Consider the following 25,717-nt stretch of genomic DNA (forward strand, 5'->3'; position numbering starts at 1 on the left):
CGCTCCAGGAAATGCGCAGGGCCTGGCTTTCCGTGTCCGAGCTTGTGATGCGATCGGTCAGTGCACTGGAACTCGGGAAAAGGTGTGTTGACAGAGTCTCTGTCCAGGAGTCGGCTGGCGGCAGGCCTGGGCCTCAGCCATGTCACTAACTTTGTGACTGGAAGCCAGTAGTTACTCTGTGTTCTGCACGTTAGCTTACTGTAAAGGACCAGATAGTAAGTAGATGAAGCTCTTCTGGGCGCCGGATGGGCTCTGTCACTACTACTTAGCTTTGCTGCGAAGCAGACAAACAGCCCTAGACAGCAGGTAAATGCACGCATGTGGGTGTGCGGATAAAACTTTATTTACAGAAGCAGCACTGCTGGTCTTTGGGCTGTTATTTGCAGACTTCTGCTTTATTTTTATGTTCTTGAAGTGTTGTTGACATAAAGTATTATGGTAGTTTCAGGTGTATAACATATTGATTCAGCATTTCTGTACTTTGTGGGTCACCATACAAAGCTGTTCCAGTGTTTTTGACTACATTTCCTATGCCGTGTGTCGCATTCCCTTGTCTTTATTATTTCATCATTGGAAGCTGGTACCTTGCGTTCCCTCCCCGTCTGAGCCTGGCAGCTGACAGATGGCGCTTCGCATTTAGGAGTCTGTTTCTGTTTGTTCATTTCTTTTTCCTTTTCTTTTTTCTTTTGTTTGCTTTTAGATTCCGCAAAGAAGATTGTACGGTATTTGTCTTTCTGTATCTGACTTACTTTGTTTAGCATAATATGCTATACGTCCATCCATGCTGTTGGCAAGATTTCATTCCTTTTTTATTGCTGGGTAATATTCCGTTGTGTGTGTGTGTCTGTGTGCGTGCACACCCGTGCTGAGTACACACGTGTCCCATCTTTATGCATTCATTGGTCAGTGGACACTCTGGTTTGCCTCTGTCTTGGCCACTGGAAGCAGCGCTGGGTGGAGCACACGGGTGCTGTGTCTTATGCGTACGCTGTATTTCCAAGTGAACGTCTTTATTCGCCGTTACTCACTTTAGGATAAAACTTAGGAACAGCACAGGGAAGGGATGCAGGGGCAGCATCTCTGGACACGCCCCCTCCTAACACCTGAATGTGATCGCCAGCCTGGTGGTTCCCGGAACCTGTCATTTCAGAGGTTAGAGGGAGGCTCCATCACCGGGGCTGGCCAGATGACCCCTCGGGCCTAGATGACCCCTCCGGCCGTTTCCAGGGCTTCCCCTCCGTGGGCCGGGGGACGGATGGCAGCAGGCTCAAAGTGCTGTCCAGGTCGGCTTTTCTGGTGACCAGGCTGGCCACAGCGCTCTAGCCCCCTCCCCAGCCACATGATTTGCATACAAAAAGCTGTAAATTCCAAGGGTTTTAGAAGCTTCATGCCAGGAAACTAGGACAAAGACCAAATAATGTTTTACTCTACCACACCCAGTATTTGATTTGTTACAAGTGTGTATGAATCTCAAATTAGACATTTTATTAAGATAGGTAAATGATTTAAGAAATTCTAAAAAAAAAAGATAAAAATCTGTGTATTTCTCTTTGTTTGTTTCCTCTTGCTTTTATGCCTAGAGAGGCATTTCCTCCCTGAGATCGGATTCTTCTAGTTCCTTTATGGCATCATTTCAAAGGAATAACTCTTTCATCTGTGTGGAATTTATTTTGCTGTCTGTTGTGTAAATACGGATTTAACTTTTTTTTCTCAAAATACATTACCAGTTATTTTAAATCCATTAAAAAATAGTTCTTTTACCTTCTTTTTCATGCCACCTACCGTGTACTTAGATCACTGTGTGCTGCAGTCTGTTAGATTTTCCATTCTGTTCTCTTGAGTTCTTCTGTGTATTCTTGTCCCATTCCTGCAGTTTGGCTGTTTTATGACGCATTTAATAACAGGTGGGGGGCTCAGTTGGTTAAGCAACTGCCTTCGGCCCGGGTCATGATCCCAGGGTCCTCGGATTGAGCCCCGCATTGGGCTCCCTGCTCAGTGGGGAGCCTGCTTCTCCCTCTCCCACTGCTGCTCTTCCTGCTTGTGCTCTCTTGCCCTCTCTGTCAAATAAATAAATAAAATCTTAAAAAAAAATAACAGGTACATAAAAGTTACCTTTAATTAGACTTAAAAATGTGTCTTCCCTTTCCTGTTCACTTTTTTTACTTGCATGTTATTGAGCCAGTTTTTAATTTTCTTTTTGTTTTTAATAGACTTTATTATGCGGGGGGGGCAGTTTTAGGTTCACAGCAGAATTGAGGGGACGATGCAGAGATGTCCCGTGGACTGCACCCCCCCCCCCAGCATTAGCACCCCCACCGGATGGTGCATTTGCCACTGGTGATCTGATGAACCCTGTGGCCGCGTCACTCTTGGTGGTGCACGCTCTGTGGGGTCGCACGAATGTGTGATGACACGCCGTCATTGTAGTGTCGTGTAACGTAGTCTCCCCTCTGCCTGCCCCCTCCCACCCCCAAACCTCTGCTGCCCGCTGGTCGTACCACTGCCAGAGTTCGGCCTTGTCCGGGATGCCATGGAGTTGGAAGCAGGCAGGGCGTAGATTTTTCAGACCGACTTCTTTTTTTTTTTTTTTTTTAAGATTTTATTTATTTATTTGATAGAGATGACAAGTAGGCAGAGAGACAGGCAGAGAGACAGGAGGAAGCAGGCTCTCCACGGAGCAGAGAGCCCGATGCGGGACTCGATCCCAAGACCCTGGGATCATGACCCGAGCTGAAGGCAGAGGCTTTAACCCACTGAGCCACCCAGGCGCCCCCAGACCGACTTCTTTCACTCCGTGATCTGCATTTCCATTTCCCCTTGTCTTTTCATGGCTTGAAGGCTCCTTTCTTGATGGTGCTGAGGAAGATTTTGTTGTGAATGGACCACCGTATTTAGCAGTGCAGTAACTGAAGGACGTCTTGGTTGCTTCCAAGTTTGGGAAATTATCAGTGAAGCTGTGCGCAGGTTTTCGAGTGGTGCTAAGTTTTTGACTTCTTTGGGTGGAAATTCAGGAGTGCAGCTGGGGGGCCGTATGGTGAGCGCATGTTTCGTTTTGAAAGAAGCCGCCATGCTGGCCTCGAATGGCCGGTGCGTGCCCACCAGCAGCGCTGGGACAGTCGCTTCCCATCCTCGCCAGCGCCCGTGCAGGGAACTGGTCTGCAGTGTGGCTGCTCCTGACAGTTGTGTGACGGTGTCTCGTAACTCGCAGTTCCCCGGTGACATGTGATAGGGACCATCTTCTCATGCACTGGTCACCCTCGGCATATCTTGAGTCAGTGTGGGACATTCTCGTTGGAAGAAACGTGCCGGGCCCCTCTGCCCTGAGGAGCGCACCGGCCTGGCCGTGTGCCGCCGCCCGTGCCGCCGCTGTTGGGTCTTTGCGCCGGGAAGTGGGAACAGGCTCGTTTTGGTTTGAGGACAGGGATCCGCCTTTGTGGTTTTCCTCTGTCTTTGGTGACTGTTTGTTCAAGTCTTTTGCCCATTTTTAAATTGGGCTTTCATTTTCTCATTGTTGGCTTTTAAGACTTCTTTGTATGTTTTAGACAACAGTCCTTTATCAGTATGTCTTTTGCTAATATTTTCTTTCAGTCTGTGGATTTTCCTCTCACTCTCTTGGATTTGATTTCTGGTCTTGTGTTCCACGCTCCTGAGGGCCGACGGCAGTGCCAGAGTTGACAGCAGCTCGCTGGGTCTCAGGAGCCCTGGGGAGCAGCGGCCTGGATCTGGGTCTCCTGAGGCCTGTGCGACCCGGAGCCACCATCGGTTCTGCCCTCCACCCCGCGCCTACCGAGAAGTCACCCTGCCAGCCCCGCGCAGTTGTTCAGGAAGAAGTGACATTTTCTAATGTCATGTGCCATTTATAATGGTCATTTATTCAGCTCTTCCTTTTAATATAATTGGTTAAGGCAACATATAAACTTTTTTCCTGGATATTTTTAATGGTTTTGTTCTCGTGAGTGGCTTCTTTCCTGTCGTCTTTAACTGTAATAAAGCAATTTTTTCTATTTAGCCACTTCCTTAGGCCTAACAGTTCATTTGATGCTTTTCCATTTTTTCATTATTTAGCCTCAGTATTAATAATTGTAATTTCCTTTTGAGTAGTTTTAACTCATTTCTATATCATGCATTGTACTGATTAGAACTTACAGAATAGTCCCGAGTTAACGATGTTAGAGGACCGTCATGTGTTCCCTCTGACGTCCTTGGGCTGTGCTGGCTAGAACGTCATTCGTTTAGAGAAGACTTTAAGCTCACTAGTACACACGCTACTTTAACACTGCTAGTTATAGGCAGAGTTATTTCATAGTATTACAGATACAGGGTTTTTTTGTTTCTTTGTTTCGTTTTGATTTTAGCTGTCCCAGGGATTGCTAATTGAGCATTTAAAAATCACAGGAAGTGTAGGTCAGAAAAGATCGTTAGGGGGGCGTGGGGGGTGGGAGCGGTGAGATTTCATCCGGCAGCTCTCCTGAGTCAGAGTGCGGTCTGAGTCCCGAAGTGCGTGCTGCAGAGGTGCTGGATGGTTCCCACCAAGCTGCAGAGCTGCTCCGTGGGGCCCGGAGGCCTGACCTGCACTCCCAGGACGGATGCAGACTTAGTCAGACTTTATTTAGAGTCATTAGCTGGAACATAATAAATTCTCAGTTGTAAAACTCTTCCTTTTCTAGATTATTTTTTCTGGGTAAATTCTATCAATGTTCAGTTCCTTCATGTTACAAAATTAGAAACTTAATATTAGGGTAGGTCTCTGCCCTTGGGGACTCTCCTGCCAGCTGGTGCCCGCTGTGGACAGTGACAGTGGCACGAGGCGGTGAGCGTCACCTCGCATGGGCGCAGGCACTGGGGGGGCCTCCTGTCCACCAGGTGGGAAGAGAAGACTGAGGATCCCCCTTGTCTTTGCCAGACTCTGTGTACCTGTGCTCCTTGGGAAGGGGTTGAATTTGGGCCAGAGTTTGTTGGGGAGGGAGGGGACAGGGCTTGAGGACCATTCTGCTGCTGTAGCCCATCAGTCATGGTTCTTCCCGTCTCCACACAGCTGTAATGCACTGCGTCTCTGGAGTCTTCAGGCTGGTCAGTGACGTCCTGGTCTCTGCACTGGGGCAGAGAAGGAAAGCGACCTCTGGTTCCTACAGTGCGGTGGCTCTGCGTGAGCTACGGAGGCATTGAGGGAGGCAGGCCTCGAGTTCCCCTGTGTCATGGGCTGTGTGTGGCCTGGAGATCCCGGGGTCCGCCCGCGGTCACTCTTGTGGTCTGTGTGTGGTCCAGAGAGCACAGTGTCCGCCCGCTGCCCTGACATTCTTGCAACACTTGGAAGGTAGTTCTGTATTAAATCTTATGTTCGGAGCAACGAGTGTTTCACGTTGATTGTGCCAAAGCTTTGTAGGCACCGCACACCTGGTGGCCTTGATGGGAGTGTATGCGACAGCCATGGTCCTCGGCGTTCTTGCGCAGACAGCAGTTCGTGGGTAAAATGGGAAATGCGCGTGGGATATGGTTAGGGGTTGTTTCCTGTCTCAAGACTGCTCTTAGGCACCTGCCTGTGGGCTGTGGGCAGGGACTGCGGCCTTGGGCTGGCAGGGCGCGGCTGCTGGGGTGGCTGTGGCGGGGCGGAGTCTGGGGACCTCCGAGCTGGAGCATCCTTTTCCTTCCGCACCGCTGTACTGCGATACTGCTCCGATAACGTTCAGTTTGCCCCCTTACTGTGTAGACTAATGGTTCAGCATATGCACAGATAGGTGACCTCTCAACTCGACAACAGGATTTCCGTGACCTCAAAAGGAAACCCAGTCCTGAAGCTGTGCGCTCTGCTGTTTCTCTCCCCAAGCAGCCCTGAGCGACGCTGATGTAATTCGTATCATAGAGATTTTAGTATATTTCGTGGCCATTTTACTGGCCTCTTTTACTTCATGTAATTTTTAAAGACTCATTCATGTTGTGCGTTTTATCAGTGCTTCATTACTTCTGACACCGAGTGAGTTCTGACCGCACCAGGCTGCCCCGCACGTCTGGGCTCCTTCCGCTCTCAGCTCTCGTGAATACTGGGATGTTGTAAGCGTGTGTAGAAGATTTTGTGGGGACTTGTTTTCTGTTGGGTGGTGTGTATCTAGGGGTACAGTCGCCGGGTGTGCTAGAAGACCGTTCGCATCAGCCGCCTCCCCAGATTCGTATGTGGAACCCTAATCCCCAGCGTGATGGTCCTTTGGACATGGTAGGTTATGCCACCGCTCCTGCGTGGCCTTAAGTGCCTTTACGAAGAGGACCCTACGGAGCTCGCCCGCTTCTTCTGCCATGTCAGGACCCAGGGGTCAGCTCGCCGTCAGTGAGCCAGGAGGAAGGCCCTCACCACACACTTAAGCCCATTGCTACCTTGATCTAGCACTTCCAGACTCTAAAACTCGGAATAAATTTCTGTTTTTTCTAAGCCACCCTGTCTGTAGGATTGTGTTAGAGCAGCCTGGAGACCGAGACACTGGGTCATACGGCAACTGTGAGTGTGATCGTTTCAGGAACCTGCTGGACTGTGTTCCTGGACGCTTGCACCCAGGAATTGGACATTCCCGGCAGTCATTTTGAAGATCTGAGTTCTTCCTTTTTAAAATTTTTTGAATTAACTATTTATCTTTTTAAGAGATTTTGTTAGAGAGAGGGCACAAGCCGGGCCTGGAGAGGGGCAGGAGAAGCAGGTGCCCCACTGAGCAGGGAGCCCAACAGGGGGTCCAGTCCCAGGACTCTGGGATCATGACCTGAGGTGGTGGCAGCCACTTCACCGCTGAGTTCCCCGGTGCCCCGGGTCTGGTTTCTCCGCACCCCTGTGATTATCTGACTTTTGGATTGTAGCCATCCTAGGGGGGTCGAAGTAGTAGCTCATTGTGGTTTTGATTTGTTTTCCTGATGTACTGAGTATCTGTCCATGTGCTTATTGCCCATTTATACAGCTTTTGGAGAGAGATTATTCTGATGCTTTGCTTACTTTTAAAACTTGGGTTTTCTTTTTACTATTAATGTTAAAGTTCTTCATATATTCTTGATTCAAGTCCTTATCTGATGATGGGATTTGTAAATATTTTCTCACATTGTGTGTTGACTTCACTTTCTTGATGGTGTCCTTAGAGGCACAGTTTTAAAAAATAATGATGAACTCCAGTTTATCTCTTTTTCTTTTGTTGCTTCTGGTTTAGTGTCTTATCTAGGAATCCTTTTCCAAAACCAAGATCTTAAAGATTTGCTCCCTATGTTTTCTGTTAAGTGTTTCAGAACACTTATTTAACACTTATTAAAAACTTATTTAAATTTAAATTATTAAATTATTAAATTTAAAATTTTAATTATTAAATTAAATTAAATTTATTTAATTTTTATTTAAATTACTTAACACTTATTTAAATTAAGTGTTTAATTTTATTCCTTTATTTTTTTTAATTTTTATTTTTTAAAAGATTTTATTTACTTATTTGACACAGAGAGAGAGATCCCAAGTAGGCAGAGAGGCAGGCAGAGAGAGAGGAGGAAGCAGGCTCCCCACTGAGCAGAGAGCCCGATGTGGGGCTCGATCTCAGGACCCTGAGATCATGACCTGAGCCACAGGCAGAGGCTTTAACCCACGGAGCCACCTGGGCGTCCCTTAGCTCCTATATGTAGATCCTCGATCATTTTGAGTCCACATTTGTATGCGGGTGAGGGAAGGGTGCAGCATCATTCTTCTGCGTGCAGCTGTCCCAGAGCCCCAGTGTCACTCGTTAGCGACCTCTTTTCCTCGTTGGTTGTCTCCGCTCCCTTCCAGAAAATTGGCTGATCTTGGACGGGTTTGTCTCCGCATTCTCATTCTGTCCGTTCCTGTGCCGGTCCCACACTCTCCTGATCGCCACTGCTTTGTTGTAGGTTCTTTTTTTTTTTTGCTTAAGATAATGTTTTGAGTATAGTTGACGTGTTACATTTGTTTCAGGTGTCCAACATTGTGATTCCGGTTCTTTACACATTGTGCTGGGCTCACAAGCGCATCTGCCTTCTGTCCCCATACCGCACTACTGCAGCACCACGGGCCGCATTCCCTGTGCTGTGCCTTTCATCCCCGGGGTTTACTCCTCTGTGAAAGCAGCACTGTTCCTCCTGCTCCCCTGACCCATTTGGCCCGCCTCCCCACCCGTTTACCTCTGCTAGCCGCCAGTGTGTTCTCTGCATGTGTAAGTTATTTGTTCTTTTCTTGACTGATTTCTGCTTTAATCTTTTATTTCCTTCCTTCTGCTTTGTGTTATTTTGGTTTTTTATTTTTTGCTTTTTCCCCATTGTTAAGGTAGAAGTTTAGATTATTGATTTGAAGTCTTTATTACATTGAAGGTTAAACATTTTCCAGTAAACACTGCTTTAGCTGCATCCCATAAGTTTTGGAATGTTGTATCTTCTCTGTAATTGATTTCAGACTATTTTTGGTTTCCTTTTTCAGTTTTTGTTTGATTCACTGGTTATTTAGGAATGCGTTGTTTAATTTCCATATATTTGTGAGTTTTTCCTGCTATTGATTTCTAATTTCATACCATTGCTGGCAAAGAACCTATTCAGAATGATTTCAACCTATTATTTTTTAAAAGATTTTAATTTATTTGAGAGAGAGCTTTATATGAGAGTGAGTGTGCGCAAGTGGTGGGAGGAGCCTAGGGAGACGGAGAAGCAGACTCCCCGCTGAGCAGGGAGCCCACCTGCTCAGTCCCAGGATCCCAGGGTCATGACTTGAGTGGAAGGCAGACACTCAACCAGCTGAACCAGCCACGTGTCCCAATCCTATTAAATGTATTGAGATTTGCTTTAGGCCTGGCATATGTTCTGTCTTGAACACTACTCCCTCTGCTCCTGAGGAGAGCATGTATTCTATTGCTAGACAGAATGTCCTCTAGATACATTAGTTCTAGTTAGTTTATAGTGGTTGCATGTCTTGTGTTGCTTATGTGTTATTCGTTATGGATAGTGGATATCTTTTATTGTTGGGTTGTCTAGTTCTCCCTTAATTTATTATTTCTCCTATTTTTGCTTCTTGTATTTTGTTCTGTTAGTATGAATCTTTATGCCTTCCTGATGGCAATCTATTTATCATTATAACATTTCTTTATCTTTAATAACTTTTGAAATTTTAATGTCTCTCTTATCCACCCATGCAACTGCTCCAGCTTCTTCTGTGGCTCCTGTTTATAGGACTTCTCTTCGCCCTTCCTTTTACTTTAATCTCTTTTTATCTTTGAATTTAGAGTATGTTTCCTACAGCCAGCCTTTAGTTGAATCAGTTTTTAAAATCCAGGGTGACCATCTCTGCCTCTGATTGGATTATTTAATGTGTTTACGTGTAATAGAGTATTGCTGCCCTAGCAGGTTTCCATCTGCCATTGTACGTTTGGTTTTTAGGTCGTGCATCTGTTTTGCTTTTCTGTTCCTCTTCTGACCCTTTCTTTGTATTGTGTATATTTTCTCAGGTGACATTTTAATTTTTTCTTATCATTTACTGTCTGTGGTCCTTTTCTTAGCCCAACACAGTCTTTCCTCACCCACCTCTTTAATGCTGTTGTTGGCAAATGCATTACACATGCATCATACCTGTATGTATTATAGGTCCAAGAGTACATTATATGCATATTATTGTCTACAGTCTTTTTAAAATTGGCTGTGAGAAGAAAGAAAAACAGGCTTCTTAAAAAGATTTTATTTGTTTATTTGACAGAGAGAAAGCAGGAGCAGGGTGGGGGCAGAGGGAGAGGGAGAAGCAGACTCCCTGCTGAACAGGGAGCCCGATGTGGGACTCGATCCCAGGACCCTAGGATCATCATAACCTGATCTAAAGGCAGCCACTTAACTGACTGAGCCAACCGGCACCCCAGAAAAATAGCTATGTTTACTGTGTTTTACATATAATTAAATAATGACCCCTACCAGTGCTGTTTTTTTTCATGTGGATTTGCTTACTCTATGTGTTACTTGCTTTCAGCTTGAACGACTTCCTTTAGTGTTTCTTGTAAGGCAACAGATTCTTTCAAACTTGTTTATCTGGTTTATTTCTTCCTTTTTTTTGAAAGATAGCTTTGTTGGATATAGGATATTGTTGGACAGGTTTTTCTTTCTGTTGAGCTATTTGACTGTGTTGTCCCACCACCTTCTGGCCTCCATTGTTTTTTCGGAGAGTTCACCTTACTAGAGTTTCCTTGGTAAGTGACTAAATCACTTTTTTCTTGGAGTTTTCAAGTGTTCTCCTGTCCTGTGTGGTGTAATAAAAAAATGTATGCGGTCCTTGCCCCTGATTTCTAACACAGAGGTTCTAAAATCTTTGGGATTTCCTGAGCGATAGGAGTTTCTGTTATGCTAATGAAGGGACTGAAGATGGGGGATCCTTACCAGAAAGGGCCGGCCTGGGAGTCTCAGCCGCCCGCACCTCCTGCAGGGAAGGGAGAAGCCTGGAGATGGAGTTCCAGCCTCTGGCCAGTGCTCTCTTCAGTGACACCCACATGAGGAGACTCCAATCAAAACTCCGAACACAGGGTTTAGTAGAGCTCTGGGACCAGTGAACACACTGATGTGCTGGTGGGAGTGATAAGCGGGCCTGACACCCTAAGGAGGCAGGGAGGCTCCGCGTGGCCTCCCAGGCCTCCCGCTGTGTGTCGTGTGGGGTTGCTGGAGTCCTGAGCATAGTGGTCTCCTTCCTTCTGTGAGATTTTCTTTGTTATTGAACCTGAAGGGATTATGGGAACCCCTGATTTATACTGTTCATCAGAAGTGCCCCTGGCCAGGGATGCCTGAAATCAGATCTCTTCACTGTGGAGTCCCAGATGAACTCCTGGTGGTTAGCATCCGGACTGTAGTATGGTATGGGACACCGGCCGGCGGGTGAAACAGAACGCTCTGATTTTCTTTTACTGTACGTGTTTTTGTGGGTCTCTGTGTTCACCCTACCTGTAGTTTGTCAAGCTTTCTGGATGTATTGATTTTTGGTGTTTGGTGGATTTGGGAAATGTCAAGCTCTGTGCTATATCCTGCTTCTGTCCCAGGGCAGCCCCAGAGCCAGGGCTCTGGGGATGGAGGTGGACGCCATGACAGGCTTCTCTCTGAGGGGTTCCTTTACTCTGGGAGCAGAATGTCTGGAGGGTGGGCAGATGCCTGGGGTTCCCTCAGCTTGTTCCTGCTTGTGTGTAACTGTCACCCCATGAACTAGATGAGGGGATGAGGGCCGTAGAATTCCCCGCAGTCCGTACCCTCTCTGTCCCCTGGGTGGGGGCCCCATCTCTCCAGGGGATTAGCCTCAGGAGAGGAAACGCTTGCTGGGAGGACCAGCCTCCGCTGGGGAGCTGCTGGCTGAAGCCATCCAGGGGCAGGGACACAGCGGTCACCATCCACATATGGCAGAGGCGGTCCTTCCATAGAGGTTGTGAACTTCCACAAGGTTTTCTCAAGTAGACTTTTTTTTAAAGTAGACACTTCTTCAGTTACAGTCTGTCCTCGGGAGCATTTCCAGAGGCTGAGAGGAGTTGTTCTTCCGGTTTGGTCTTGTGGTTTCCAGCGGCTGGGCTGGGGCGCGTGTCTTCAGAGCCTTTCCTACTTGTGGTGGAGGGCGATTCTCCTTCCCTGTTGAAGCCGTGCAAAGGCAGCTTCCAGACGTGGGCACTGTGGGTGTGCACGCGCCCCAGGACGGCGTCGGGGCGACCAACCCCGCTGTCTTCTCTGTTACTCAGTTCGCTCCTTTCTTGGTGTAAGTCGCACGGCCCTCCTCCTTCTAACCGGAAGTATTTAGTACAGCAAATCGTCTCAGGGAGTTTTTGGTGGAGAAGGTGTGTGGTGTGGGGGTGCTGTTGATTTTGCTTTTGCGGGTGCTCTCCTAGCCTGTGGGCGAGGGACTGTGGAGAAGTCAAGCCCGGGCTGGCACATGGGGGCCCGCGTGATCCGAGGCCAGGACCCCTCCTTCACCGTTAGTGCTGAATCCGTTTGTTCACGTCAGTGGTTAGCATCGCTGCCGCTTGATGTGTTTGTGTGTCTCCCGTAGTTTTCAAAAGGAAGGATGGCCTGAGTGAAGGCACTTCTTGATTCTCTGTATTTCTGCGCCTGTGTTTACGCATTTACCATCAGGTTCATCTTTCAGCAGTGAAGCAGAACAGCAGTGCGATTTACCAACAGCAGCAGCGGCTTGGGTCTGACTTTGTGTGTTTCCTTTGGCATCTTGGGAATTGTCTTCGTGTGACGTGTCGCACAGCTCAGTTCTTAGGACTGGTGTTGGTAGGACTGCAGATACGGAGAACGCTGGTGGCACTGATGACTGCATGATGGTCTGGTTAGCGCCTCCTCCGGCTGTGGGGTGGGGAGCGTGGGACAGGTCGGGCAGCCTTCTGACTGTTCTGACACCTGCAGGGAGAGCACGGGCAAGAGTGTTGCACTGGGCCGTTTGGTTTTCTGCGCCCCCTCCCTCGGGAGCCCCCCGCTGCCCTGGCTCCCTGGTGCCCCTGTGGCTGCTCTAAGGGCTGGACGGCCTCCAGGGTCACTCGCTGCTCACTCTTTCTCCCTGCAACCTGGGAGCCGTTGGGGGGGCAGCGGCGGGAAGGAGGGAGAACCGAGCCTGCCTGCAGGTGGCCGTCGGTGAGGGGTGTCTGTGACCGCCATGTGCCGTGTCCACGCCCAGCAGTTTCCCAGATGCCACACCACATGGGGAGAGCTGGGGCGTTCCGTGCCTGAACTAGTCGTGTCCCTCTGCCCCCGCCCCAGTGGCCGGGGCCTCGGGGGAGCAGAAGGCAGAGCTGACCCCTTTCCCGCTGGCGCCCCACGTGGTGAACCTGCAGCGTTTGGGGCGAAGCGGCCGACGCAGCTCGGGGCTCGCCCTGGGTGAGCTGTGCTGTGAGCTGGGGGCCGTGGACGCGCTGTCTCGCTCCGCGCTCAAGTCCGGCCTTTAGGATCGTCCGTTTCTCTTTTATTCTCCGCCCAAGCCTCGCTGAGCACTGATGACCCGACGACGCTGGGTTTGTCCGCGTCCGCGCGTTCCCGTTGCGGGGCCGAAGGGGTCGCGACCATCTGGGACGCGGGCAGCAGTCGGGGCACCTGCACTGGCCTCTGGCGATGCCCGACGTGCGTCCGCCGGAGATTCTTGTAGCGGAAACCGTTCCTCGGGCAAAGGCCGGACGACCCGTCGCGGCGCGTGTTCTCGCTCTTCGCCTCGCCGACGCCGGGCTCCGGGGCTTGACTCCGGGGCTTGAGCCGCAGAGCTTCGTCCCCGCGTCGGCGGAGGCCTCTGTCCTGGGCCAGGGACGTCCTGCGTCGGCCGGACGCGGGGGCCTCGGGCGGCTGCGGCCCAGGAGCTCCTCCCCCGAAGGCCCCAGCGCAGCCGCGGCACGTCGGGTCGGTCCGCGTTAGTGTCCCCTCGGGAGCGCGGCCGGGAGCGCGGCGGCGGGTGTGCGGGCTCCGGTCTCCGGGCCGCGTCCTCCCCGCCGTGCGCGTGACCGCCCGCCTCGACGGGGCTGCGAGGGACGCGAGGGACGCTCCGAGGGACGCTCCGCGCCGCCTCCGAGCCCCGCGGGGACCGACCGTGACGGAGGCGACGTTCCGCGGCGGCCCTTCTCCGCCCGACCGCGCGGCTCCCGGACGCCCGAGCTCGCCTCCGGCCCGACGCCCCGCGCTGCGGCGGCCCCGGCTCGCCCGTCTAGGATCGCGGCCGGGCGGCTCCCTCTCTCCTCGGGCTGCGGAGCGTCCTGGGGCCTCGCGCGCCGGGGCGGCGGGAAGGGGCGGCGGACAGGAGGGTCGCGCCGGCCGGGTGCGGGGGCTCGGCCCGTCGGGCGGCGGCTGCGGCGGAGTCCGGGCGCCCGAGGAGCCGGAGCCGGGCCGGAGGGTCGGACGCCCCGTCCTCAGCCTTCGTGCGTCGCCCCCGCCGGAGCCCGGCCTGGCAGAGACCCGGTCCCTGTCCCGCCGCCGCCGCGCACAGACTTTCCCCGCAGAAGCCTCGTGTCCCCCGGGTCGCCCGCTGTCCCACCGCTCGTGTCACGAAGCTCCGCGGTGGCGGCGTCTTGGGAATTGTGACGGTTCCTCGCGCCCGTCGGCGCCGCGTGAGCCCCTCCTGCGGCCCGACCCCGGCCCCCCCCCCGCCCCGTCTGCCCCGGAGCCCGCCGCGGGTTTCCTCCACGACTCGCCCCGTGCGTGTGCGCGACGCCGAGCAGGTGTCGTCCTCCGACTGACCGCGGCCTCGTGCCCTCCGGGGCCGCCCCGGCTCGCACCCGGCGTGACGTCGTGGTTTCGAGGCTGCGCGGTGTCCGTCTGGGTCTCGGTCTGTCCGTCAGTCCGCGGACACGCGGCGACACCGTAGCCGCGCATGTGTCGTGGCGCAGCTGCAAACACGAGTGCGTACGTCGGTCTCTGTTTCGATTGTTCCGTGTCCGAGAAAGCACAGGCAGGGCAGTGGGAAGGGGCGACGCCGACTCCGTGCCGAGCAGGGAACCCCATGCAGGACTCGGTCCCGCGACCTCAGGATCCTGACCCGAGCCGAAACCTGACGCTTCACCCACGGAGCCACCCAGGAACCCCCATGTATCCCTTTGAATTTGTGTTTTTGTAACCTTTGGATACATACCTAGAAGCGCGAGTGCCCGGTGGGAGGGCGGCTCTGCTTTCAACTGTCTGAGGACCCTCCATGCCCTCCGCACCGGCTCGCCTTCCCACCAGCCGTGGGAGGGACATGCTGGGCTCCCGGCCGCTGGCATCCCTGTGCCTTCCGCGCCCACGCAGGAGCTGCGGGGACTGGTCCATGGTCGGGTCTGGAGTAGGAGCGCTGCAGACACGGGTGTGGGTGACCCGGTGGGCTGGTCCCTGTGGGGCTGTGGCAGCTGATGGTGGACGTGTGCGTCGTGGGTCAGGGGTCCCTCAGCGTGCACACTGCTGTCCAAGTAAGCGGCCAAGGGCAGTGGTCCCCTGGAGGCACAGGTTCCCACCGGGGGCACCGCGGTACAGACAGCATGACCGCCGTTGCTGCTGTGCTTTGAAGGCTCTCCATGGCGTTTCTTGCTTGTGCCGACCAGACAGGGGACAGCGGTCAGCGGGGACAGGCCCCACAGTCCTCAGCGCTGCCTCTATCCTGGGCTTTGGGCAGAAATGGCAGAGGCCCGTGCTGTGGACGAAGGGCAGAGCCCGGGGCCGGGGCCGACCAGCTGCCTGGGTCATGCTTACTGGCACCCAAGGAGGTGTGGGGCTGCTCGTCACTGCATGGCCTTGGGGTCACCTGCACAGCCTCTGGGGGGAGAGCGAGCACAGGTAAGGCGCAGGCCTGGGCCGCCCCAGTGCCGCAGTGGGGCTTCTGTGACAATGGCAATGGGCTGTGTCCCTCTCTGGCCCTTCCAAGGCACGTGCTGTGTGGGGCTGACGGCGCCGTCCAAACTGTCCCCGTGGCCCGATGACCCTGTCCTCCAGGAGGGCCCTGCACTGGCTGCGAAGTCCATTTTCTCCAGGATTACCAATTCCTCGGTAACTTTGGTGCATCTAAAGGAAGACTGGTGATTTCTCAGGTTTTGAAAAAAAAAAATTGGGTTTTTCAAATTCCATCTGAATGGCAGCGATGGCCTGGCTCCAGCTGTTCCTGCGGCTGTGTGACGGCCGGCGGTGCCAGTTCCGCATGGACAGCCTGGAGTGGAATAACTGGGGCCCCCACAGTCTGCAGCAGGCCAGGGGCAGTGACAGGCTTAGCCGAGCTTCCCCTTGCCCTTTCCCACGGCAGAGACCAGGCCGCAGACTCGCACTCCGCCGTGATAGGACGAGGCCCTGGGCTTCCCAGGCGCCCTCCTCCACCTCTGTGGGGCGATGCAGGCCACGTGCGGGCGATGGCAGGGCTGAGAGGACCCCCACAGCGGCTCACATCCCGGATTGCACACCTCAGACCTTGTGAGATCAACCCAAACGCTGACATTGAATTCTGTCACCGCATCGTTAATGACAACAGGGTCTCCTCAGAAAACAGTGGGCTGCCTAACAAAGACCTTTACCTTTCTCTCCTGGCCTACCTGGAAATACCTTTAGAAAAAGTACACGCGTGGGGCGCCTGGGTGGCTCCGTGGGTTAAGCCTCTGCCTTAGGCTCAGGTCATGATCTCCGGGTCCTGGGATCGAGCCCCGCATCGGGCTCTCTGCTCAGTGAGGAGCCTGCTTCCTCCTCTCTCTCTCTGCCTGCCTCTCTGCCCACTGGTGATCTCTGTCAAATAAATAAATAAAATCTTAAAAAAAAAAAGAAAAAGTACACGCGTTACATTGCTTTGATGAAGCATTGGCGTGACGGTGTCCAGGCTGCACTGGTGCCCGCAGCTCTGTGCCGTCGTGGAGCCCCCGGAATGCCGTGCTTCTCGCTCCGGCTTCTGGTTTGCAGAGGCGTTTGCCTTTTCTGTTCCCTTCGCCCTCATCATGGAAATGCTGCGGCTCATCATCGCCGTTCAGCTTCGATGGGATTTTCCTTGCTGTGGTAAAAATCTGTGTTTTGTTTCAAGACTACGTGTTCATTTGAGAGAGACGGAACACGAGCAGGGGGAGGGGCAGAGGGAGAAGCAGGGAGCCCGGGACCAGGACCCCAAGCTGAAGGCGGACGCTCTGCCGCTGGAGCCCCCCGCGCCCCTCTCTGCGAGCCTCACCGTGTCCTTCGTTCCGCCGAGCTCGGGCTGGGTCTGCTCCTTCCCGACGCCCTGGGCTCCGCGTTCACCGAGCTCGCCCTGGTGTGGGCATGAACGCCCTCTCAGAACGGCTTTCGCCACATCCACAAGTTTTTGTATGTTGTTTTCCATTTTTGTCCCAAGATCTTTTATTTCCCCTTTAAAATATCTCCTCTGATCCGTTGTTTGTTCAGAACAATGTTTTTTGATTCCCAGTTTCCCATTTTCGTCCTTGTGTTCTAGTTTTACACGCTGGTGGTCTGAGGAGAGCTCCACGTGTGTGTCCGAATGCTGTGTGTGTCTGCGGGTCTGTTAGGGTTCAGATCCTGTTTTCTCACTGACGGAGCGGAGGGGCCCTGGCTGACAGGGGGGCACTGACTTCCCTGCTGGTACTGCGCAGTGTCCGCTTTTGCTTCGTACGACAGGTGCTCGGCCGCTGGCTGCGGGAATGTTCACAACTGCCACGTCTGCGGGGTGGACTGGCCCCTTTGTTACTATATAGTGACCCCTCTGTTTCTTTTTACCATTTTTAAGGTCGATTTTGTTTGATCTAAAGATATTTACTACTTTTTGCCTGAAATATCTTTTTCTACACCTTCAATCTCCATCCATGTGTGTCTTTATGATTAAAGTGAGCCTCTGGGAGGCAGCATATCTTTGGATCTTGTGTTTTTATTCAGTTATTATATGTCTTTTAGTTGGAGAATCTAATTTTTTTACATGGAATTGTTGGTAGATAGGGACTTACTGCTGTCATTTTCTAGATTGTTCTCTGGCTGTTCTGTAGACACCTTGTTCCTTGCTTTTTATCCTGCCTCCTTTTTTGTATTCTGACGTCCTTCGGTGTCTGTATGCTTTAACTTTTTATAATGTTCTTTTGTGTAATTGCTACAGGTTTTCTCTTGTGGTTTTCATGAGGATTTTGTAAAATGGTTTCCTGATACCTTCAGTAGCATTCCTCCAGTTGTCAAGGCTGCAGTGTACGGACTGTGTATCCAATAACGGAATATTATAATTCCGGTTATTTTTACCATATTTTAACCTTTAAAGTTGTGAGTGAATTCTGTACCGCCATGATTGTATCACAGAAGTGACCGACTATAAATTTACCTTCACGGGTGAGCTTTATGTTCCCTTCTCATGCTTTTATGCTGTTAACTGGCATTTTGTTATTTCTGCCTAGAAGAGTCCTTTCAGTATGTCACGGAGGGCAGGCCTAGTGGCAGTGAGCTCTGTCCACTTCCGTCAAGGAAAGTGCTGATCTCCCCTCACTTCCGCAGGACAGCTGTGTCAGTCTAGAGCTCCCGGTTGACAGGGTTTTCTCTGTCTGTAAATACTTGGAGTTCGTCGTCACATTCTCTCCTGGCCTAGAGTTTGCGGTGAGAAGTGCCCCCCGGCCAAGGTGGGTCCTTAGATGCAACTCCTCTGTTTCGTCTTGCAGCAATCCAGGCTCCGTCTCGGAGGCCGCAATCACGGCACCGTAGCTCACCGCAGCGCGCCGCAGGTTCAGCTGTGTGAGGTCCCCTGGGCCTCGTGGACCTGGATGTCCACTTCTGACCCGGGTCGGAGGCGTTCATTGTTTCAAATATACTTTCTCTTTCTCTTCTCCTGAAATTCCCACAATGTGGCAATAATCCCCACAGGCTTTCTTCACGCATGTTTCTTTCTGCTCGTAGTTGGCTAGTTTCAAAGGTCACTCGCTCTTTTTCGGCATCGCCAGGTCAGCTGCTGAAGCCCTTGAATTTTTCTTCTCAGAGAGAATTCATTTCTACAATTTCTGGGTTGTTTTGTGGTTTCCTTTTTTGTTTTATTTTTCATTTTGCTTGCGTATTGTTGAGCGCGTTGCTCCGCATTTCCGTGTGATCGCTCACCACCGCGCATTCACGGTTGTCCTCACAGCTCGACTCTTGAGGGGCCAATGGTGCCCTTCGAGGGCGTCCTGGATCTCATGCTGCCCCCAAAGGCCATTCGGCCTGAAGCGGCTGGCTGCTGAGGCGCTCCGGCAGGAAGAGCTGTGCCCGGCTTTGGATGCTTCACAGCTCTCTCCTCACGGGGCCGGAAGTGGGGTGCAGCTGGGCTCTGGGCTCAGACTCACTTCTGCAGCCGCAGGTCTTGGGTGCCACTCAGTTACAGAATGGGTCTGGTCGTCATTTTTCTGGCTGTAGCTTCTCCCTGAGCCCGACCTCGGTAGTAAAGAGCTCTACAGCCTGGTCCTGCGTCTCCAGGAGGCGCCAGGCCTGTCTCGCCTGCTACAGCGTGTCCTGCCCCCGGACGAAGACACCCCGCGGTCCCTGCCGGACACGCCCGCACTCAGGAGCGGACCCGGTCGCCGGTGTGCCTTCGAATGGCCTTTGGGATGGGGGCTCCCCGGAGGTCAGGCCGGGCTGGCTGGGATCTGCAGGGTGACTGAATCATGTCGAGCACACGTGGGACGTCCCTCGGGCCCCTCCTGGCCCAGGACACAGAAGGTGCGTGCGAGCCTATGGCCAACGTGGTGTGTGGACCACATGGCCAGGACCGGGGCCTGGCCGAGCCGGGGCCTGTGTGCCGGCAGTGACCCTCCGCGCCCAGCGCTCCTGTGGCCATTCGTGGTGTCGCTGCCGTCCTAGCGTCTGACTCTGCCTTCTCCAGGGACGCATCTGCCCTGAGATCGTGTCACTCACTCACTCTGGTCACTCGCGGTGCCTCTGCGGCCCTGCCGCAGCCATGACCGTATGCGTGCTGGGGGGGGGGGGGGCGGCAGAACCTGTGGCTGCCCGTCGGGGGGCGGGTCTGGGCATATGTGCACCCCCCACCCCGTGCAGGGTACAGGGAGGGCTGCGTGTCCTGGGTGCTGCGGTCCCCACTCCTCGGACTGCTAGCTGCGGGGCCTCCGGCGGGGCTGGGGTTTGCTGGCCCCCCTGCGGCCCGCTCGCTGACCAACGGGGACCCCGGCGGCCTGGGAGCTTATGCATGGGCTTGGTGGTGGGATATTCGTCAGCTGTGAGGTGATCCCACACCCCGTGGGGCCAACATCCTCCCTCTCGGAAACGTCTCTGCCTGTGAGGAGAGTCCTGGGGCCGCTCTTGCCGCGTCCCGTCTGCCGGCCCTGCCCCCCCGGGGCGGACTGTGGCCTGGACGCCGGCCTTCCCCCCCACCCCCCACCCCCGGGCAAGCGTGGCTCAAGTTCTTGGGAGGAGTTTGGGGTTTTGGCTATACGTGGGCAGGAGATCAGAGGGTACTGAGCTTCCTCTTGGCACAGCTGTCCCTGCCAGTAGGACCCCAGCGTCATTCACGGCCGAGTAAGGGCCCACGCATGAGCACGGGACCCTTGGGCTGCTCCTGCGTCTGGGCCACGGGGGTGCTCTGGGCCGCCTGCAGCTCTGCTGGGCGGGCCCCGTGCCCACGGCCAGCGCGTGCTGCCCACTTTCCGTCCCCTCGCCGTAAGGAGCTCCCAAGGAGGTCTGTGGCTGGTGTCCCCCAGAAGTGCTATGAATGGTGTCTACCCCCACGTGGTGTGTGTCCTTGGAGCAGCCACGGTGTGGGGGTGGGGTGGCCAATGGACCCGGCCCCAGGGCACAATGTGATGGGCAAGAACCCAGCCCCTCAGGAGACCTGCTGTTCTTGCCGCAGCACCCAGTGAACCGTGTCCGACATGTCCGTGCACGTCTAGAGAGGGGCCCTGAGCTCCCGGCCTCCGGAGGGGCCCCCAATGTGGGCGAGAGACTAAGTTAGCGCTGAGGGTTCTGTGAAGCCCTGTGAATCCCCCCGGAACTTCCTGGGTGACACAGGGCCTGGGATGGAGCAGCCGTGCTGCTGAGGGGCGGCCCCTGGCACGTGTGGGTCCCTCAGGCACTCCCCGCCCCCCATGCCCCCCGGAGCTGTGGGACCAGGGAAAGATGTGGCCTTGCCCCGAGCAGCTCAGCACGGAGTGAGCAGGACAGGGTGGTCCTGGTGGACCTGGAGGTCCTGCGGCGGGGAGGGGCGGGTGCTGATGCCTGCGACCTGGTGCCCACCCACCCATGGGCTCCTGAGTGCTCAGCGGACATCTGTCCTCCTCTTCCCCCGGGGCTGTTTCAGTCTCAGCCGCATGAGTATGGTCGTCCGCCCCGGGCTCCTGTCTTGCTGAGAACCCCCATGTGAGTCTGCCTGTGTTCCTGGTTCATGTGGCCAAGTCTCCTTCCGCTGCATGGCCCTGACCGGTCACAACCCTGGTTGCATCACGGGGGGCGCCGGGCTGCCTGCCACAGCCGGCCCCAGGTCACGGGCCTCCCCAAGGCCCCACGAGTGGCTTCTGTGGCGTCAGACTCTCGGGCGTGGCCACCAGGGGTGTCGCACCGCCTCCTGGTCCAGTTTCTGGGGTTGCTTTAGGTCCCGTGACGTGTTTCATGTCTCAGAGCATTAGAGTCACCCTCCTCCAGGCCCTGCTGTGTGACCCCGGGCACCCTGTGAGCTCACGGGTCAGGAGGCACCTGGCCCAGGGACACCCCTGCCCGTTCCTTCCTTCGTGTCACTGCAGACCCTGGGACCCGCACAGAGCCAGACACGCAGGCCGAGACGCCGCCCGACGGGTGTGGCATCCCGTCTGACTCAGGCTGTGGGGCGAGCCGAGCGTCCCTGCTCCAGAGCGGGGACCCCGCCGTGAGGGGGACCACGTGGACGTGCTCAGCAGCGGCGGGCAGGGCCTGCGCCGGCGGCTTGCGCGGGGCCCCACGGTCGCCGGACCCAGAAGCCTCCTCTTTCCTCCCTCTCTCGCAGGTCCAGGGAGCAAGCTTCCGAGGCTGGAAGGAAGTGACTTCTCTGTTCAGTAAAGACGACGAGCAGCACCTGCTGGAAAGATGCAGATCCCCCAAGTCCAAAGGGTGAGTCCGCGGGGCCCGCGGGAGGGCGGAGCGGGCGGGGAGCGGACAAACGCGCTGCGCTCGTTTTCGTGCTGCGGCAGCAGCAGAACGGGAGGATGCGCTTCGGGGAGAGGGTCCCGGGTGCCCCCAGAAGCCCCTTGAGAGCTCACGGGATGACGGAAAGGTTTCCCAGACCAGCTCTTGAGCTCAGAGTTGGAAACGGCACTTGGTCTTCACACAGCCTCTAGGCACGTGTGAGACGTTCACTAACTGCAGAAAATCAAAGTGGGGAAAAGATTTTTGGAAAATTGTGTATATTTAAACTGGCCCATTGCTGTTTATTAGAAGCAGAATTTTTTAAAGTATATTTAAACGTGACAAGATACAGTCATTGAGAGCTGAGGGATTGCCAACGGCGTGTGAAGGGAGGTGAGCCGGTGGGCCTGGCCGCAGACGAGGCGCTGCTGTTTGGGCCAAGGGCGCCCAGGCGGCCCTGCTCAAGCCCCACGGCCAGGACGCTTCCTCATTCTCCCTCCCGCCCCCCATGGAGGGCTGTGGGCCCGGGGCTGCGGCCTGGGTTGTGCGTGCGCCGTGACACCCTGGGGACGGCCCTGCTCTGGGGCTGGAGGTTCGCCGGCCTGCCTCCCGCCCCCTGCTGTCGAGCCCTCTCCCCACCCAGGGTCAGGCTCAGTTGTGTTGAGCGAATTACCCACTGGCAGCTTCGGACGGGCGAGCTGCACGTGTGAACAGCCGTGGCCACGGCTCGGTAAACGGGGTGTTGGTGTCCGTCTGTTCGTTCGCATCTGCAGCTTCCTGCTACCCGCTCGGCTCAAACACTCGAGCATTTCCTTGTGTGAAAACTCGCTCTTGGCTGTGTAGATCCAAGTCTTCCTTCAGATGCGGCTCCCCCAGCTTCGTTAATAGGCAGGGACTTACTTTACTAATTTTAATTCAGGTATAATTACAGATTTGCGTTTACTTTACAAATGACTTAAACTTGTGTGCACAGCAGACCCGAACGAGGTCCCGGATCACGGGGTCACCCACACACGGCTGTCTTGTCTCCCACAGAACTAACTTACGGTTAAGAGAAGAGCTGAAGACCGAGAAGAAGTCTGGATTTTGGGACAATCTGGTTTTAAAACCGAACGTTCAGCCGAAGAAACCAGATGAGATCGAAGGCTGGGAGCCTCCAGCACTCGCTCTCGAGGAGGTGACGACCGACGCAGGGGACACGGCGAGCGGCCGCCCCCCTCAGCCGGGCAGGGAGTCGGACAGCAAGGGCTGCAGGAGGTACAGCAGCCTGGCGAGCTCAGGGAACAGCTCCCGCTGGAGCCTGCGGTCGGCGGGGAAGCTGGTCGGCATCCGGCGGCAGAGCAGAGGCCACCTGACCGACAAGTGGGAGGAGCTGGAGTGACCGTCCGGCCCCAGCAGATGGGACAGGTGTGCGGAGCGCGCATTCCCCACCCACCGCGACCGTGGCCCCGTGTCTTCTCTCTCTCCGTGCAGGCCCCACAGTGTGCCGTCGCACGCCGTTTGCACGCCCGCCGCTGCCCTGGTGTTTCTGTGAGGACGAGAGCAGAGCGCCTTCCCCGCCTGCCCGCGTCCACACGGGCCTGCCCGCAGGCTGACGGAGGGGAGCCCCAGCCACCTCCTGGGGAGCGTCCGCCTCTAACAGCGCCGCTGGGCATGGTCCCGTGAGCTGCACCCTGCTGTCCTCCCCTCCGTGGCCCCCCCCCCGTGTCCTGCATGTGGTGTCCGTGTGTGTCCATGACACTCGACTGTAGCGGCGGGCCAGGCCCTCTTCTGCTCCCAGAAGCCCGCGATCCAGCCGTGAAGCCACTCTTCCAAAGGTTACGTTAAACTGCGTTCGACCCAGCGAATTCAACTTCTTTTCTTCACAAATCCAGGAAAGCAAAGGTTACATCCGGTGCAGCATGAGATGCCACTCTCCGCTTCACCTTCATCTCTCGCGCCGGGAGGAGTCTCCCGTGTGCACGGAGGACGGGGACAGCGGCTCTTCCTTTAGGGCTCCTCTTACTCGTCCCAGACATCCACACTGTGATCTTCACGTTCTGCCGAAAGCGTGTTGTTGTGTGGCTGCAGGCTCAAGAGTGCCGGCCGTGTGGGTCAGGTTAGCAACGCGATCCTCTCAGTTACTCTTGGGAAGCACGGATTGGCTGAAGGAGTTTAAACTATATAAAATACTGCAAGTGCCTCTTTTCTATTATGTGCAGGTGTTTGGTTTCCTAGTGAGCCAGCTGCCGTGGCCGCCGAGCAAGGACAGGCCGCGCACTGGGCTCAGGGCTCCTTGGCAGGACCGCCGTGTCCGCAGGCGGTGCCCATGGCTGCCTGAGGCAGTGGTGGTTTGGAGGAAAAAGGTTTAGAAGTTTTTTTGGTTAAAAATAAAACCTCCAGCGACACCGTGCTTACCTCTTGTGAGAAAACACAGCCCTCCCCCCCCCCCCCCCCGGAAAACACTTGTGGGACCCCGCGCAGGCCCAGTGCCAGGACTCCTGACGGTAACAGCATCCGCCCATCTGTCCATCCTTTAGTAGATCAAGGAACTTACTTGACTGAGTTCTGAACGGGGGCAGGTCTTAAGTTTGTTAGGACGTGAAATGCTGGGGGCGTTTGGTGACACAGGGAAGCTGGAACAAGTCCTCAGGGAAAGGGGTCAGTAGGTGGCAGTGGCCTCGCAGCCCTGCTCAGGCTGACTGGACTCGGGCACGCGTGTCAGAGCCAGAGCTGGAGGCGCTGTGTCTGGAACCCGAGCCCCGCGGCAGGTGGCCGCACACCCGTGTGGCAACGCTAAGTGCCTGTAACTCACCTCTGTGCGAGTCTGTGACACGAGGCTGGCGACACGCCTTCCTAATACTGTTTCCGAACATCTGAAGACAAAGCCAGATCGGAATTGGAATACGCGCTGTAAATCACATTTTTCTTATTACAAAGATTAATGTAAAAACAAGCTTTTTCTTCTGTTGTCTCAGACTAAATGAAAATAAGTATGTTTGTGGTTTTTTAATATATTTATTGCTGTGCTTTGGGAGAAAAGTATTTTTCTTGATCGAGTTTACCGAGCAGCTGTGTGATGTTCACGGGTTAGTGAGAGAATGTGGTTTTGGGGTTTTTGTCTGCCTTCTGTGAACACATGACGTCACTGTGTAAAGGGCCAGTGGTCTGTGCTCCTTCTACTGTTGCTTATTTTGTAAGGGAAGTGACTGGCATTGAAGAAAGTAGAATTCATTCTCAGCTGAAGTTTTAAAAAAATAAAAGTACCATTCATTTCCTCTTCCGTTACTGGTCTGCGTGGTCCTCGGCATCGACTTTAAGGCGAGTGCTCGCAGTGGCTTTAGTCACTGAAAGCTGACGGCACTTTTCTTGATACCTTAACCCTCATTTTAAAATGCAAACAACACAAGGAGACAAAGTGTCCAGGACGTACCTTTTGCATATCCGAGCAGTGGAGCCACCGGCTTCCACTGTGGCCAGTCTGTGGGGAGCCAGCGGCGTGCCCGTGCTCTGAGCGGACTTTGGGGTCAGGCACTGAGAGCCGCACACAGTGGAGAAGCCGCGAGCGTCCCAGCAACAGCAGTTTTACTTCATCACCATCTCTTAGAGGAAAGTCCGCGAGGAACAGTGGCCTGTTCCAGAGGAGACGGGTACACACTCCCTGTAGCCAGTGGAGCTCTGCTATCTGGGGATCTGGGGGTGCAGGTACGTCGGGGGGGCAGCCCTGCGCTCCAGTCCTGTCCTCGGGGTCCTACTACGTACAAGGCGTTCACAGGTCTGTCCCCCACCCTGCCCTGCCGTGGCCCCCGTGCCTCCACCTTCCCAGAAACCAGAGCTGAGGGCAGTCTGTGCTGGTCAGGTTCCCCGGGGCCGTGGGATCTGTGGTGTGTGGGTGGACAGAACCCCTCCCCCCCAAGCTGACACGGCTGATGCCTGCAGCCACCAAGCACAGGGAACCCGGCCAGCGGCGTGACTGTCAGCTGCGGTGGGGGAGAGTCACAGGGACGTCGTCCAGATAACCCACATCCCGTGCGGGCAGGAGAGAACAGAATGCCCATGGCCTATGGAGGGTGGGCAGTGGTCAGGCCTCAGGCCGTGGCAGGAGGGGCCCCAGTGGCCGCAGGGCTGGCTTTGGCGTGAGGGTCCGGGCTATCAGAGACCCCCCGGAAGGTTCGCAGCACCCACACCGCCCTCCTCCCGTCACCTTTGGTGATGTGCAGTCCGACAGTGGCTCCCTCAGTAGCTGGCTGGGCTG

At 54.7% G+C, this 25,717-nt stretch overlaps 1 protein-coding gene across 1 annotated transcript in view; it reads left to right on the forward strand.

Moving 5' to 3' along the window:
- TDRP (testis development related protein) overlaps positions 1-22,939 on the forward strand; it is a 30,567-nt gene extending 7,628 nt beyond the window's left edge. Inside the window, exons 3-4 of the mRNA XM_059156168.1 lie at positions 21,365-21,468; positions 22,519-22,939. Of these exons, the coding sequence (XP_059012151.1) occupies positions 21,365-21,468; positions 22,519-22,864 (450 nt within the window). The 3' untranslated portion in view covers positions 22,865-22,939. The remainder of the gene's footprint in view (positions 1-21,364; positions 21,469-22,518) is intronic.
- The last annotated feature ends 2,778 nt before the right edge of the window (positions 22,940-25,717 follow it).

This window comes from Mustela lutreola, chromosome 18 (assembly GCF_030435805.1).
Source record: "Mustela lutreola isolate mMusLut2 chromosome 18, mMusLut2.pri, whole genome shotgun sequence".
NCBI classification, from domain to species: domain Eukaryota; kingdom Metazoa; phylum Chordata; class Mammalia; order Carnivora; family Mustelidae; genus Mustela; species Mustela lutreola.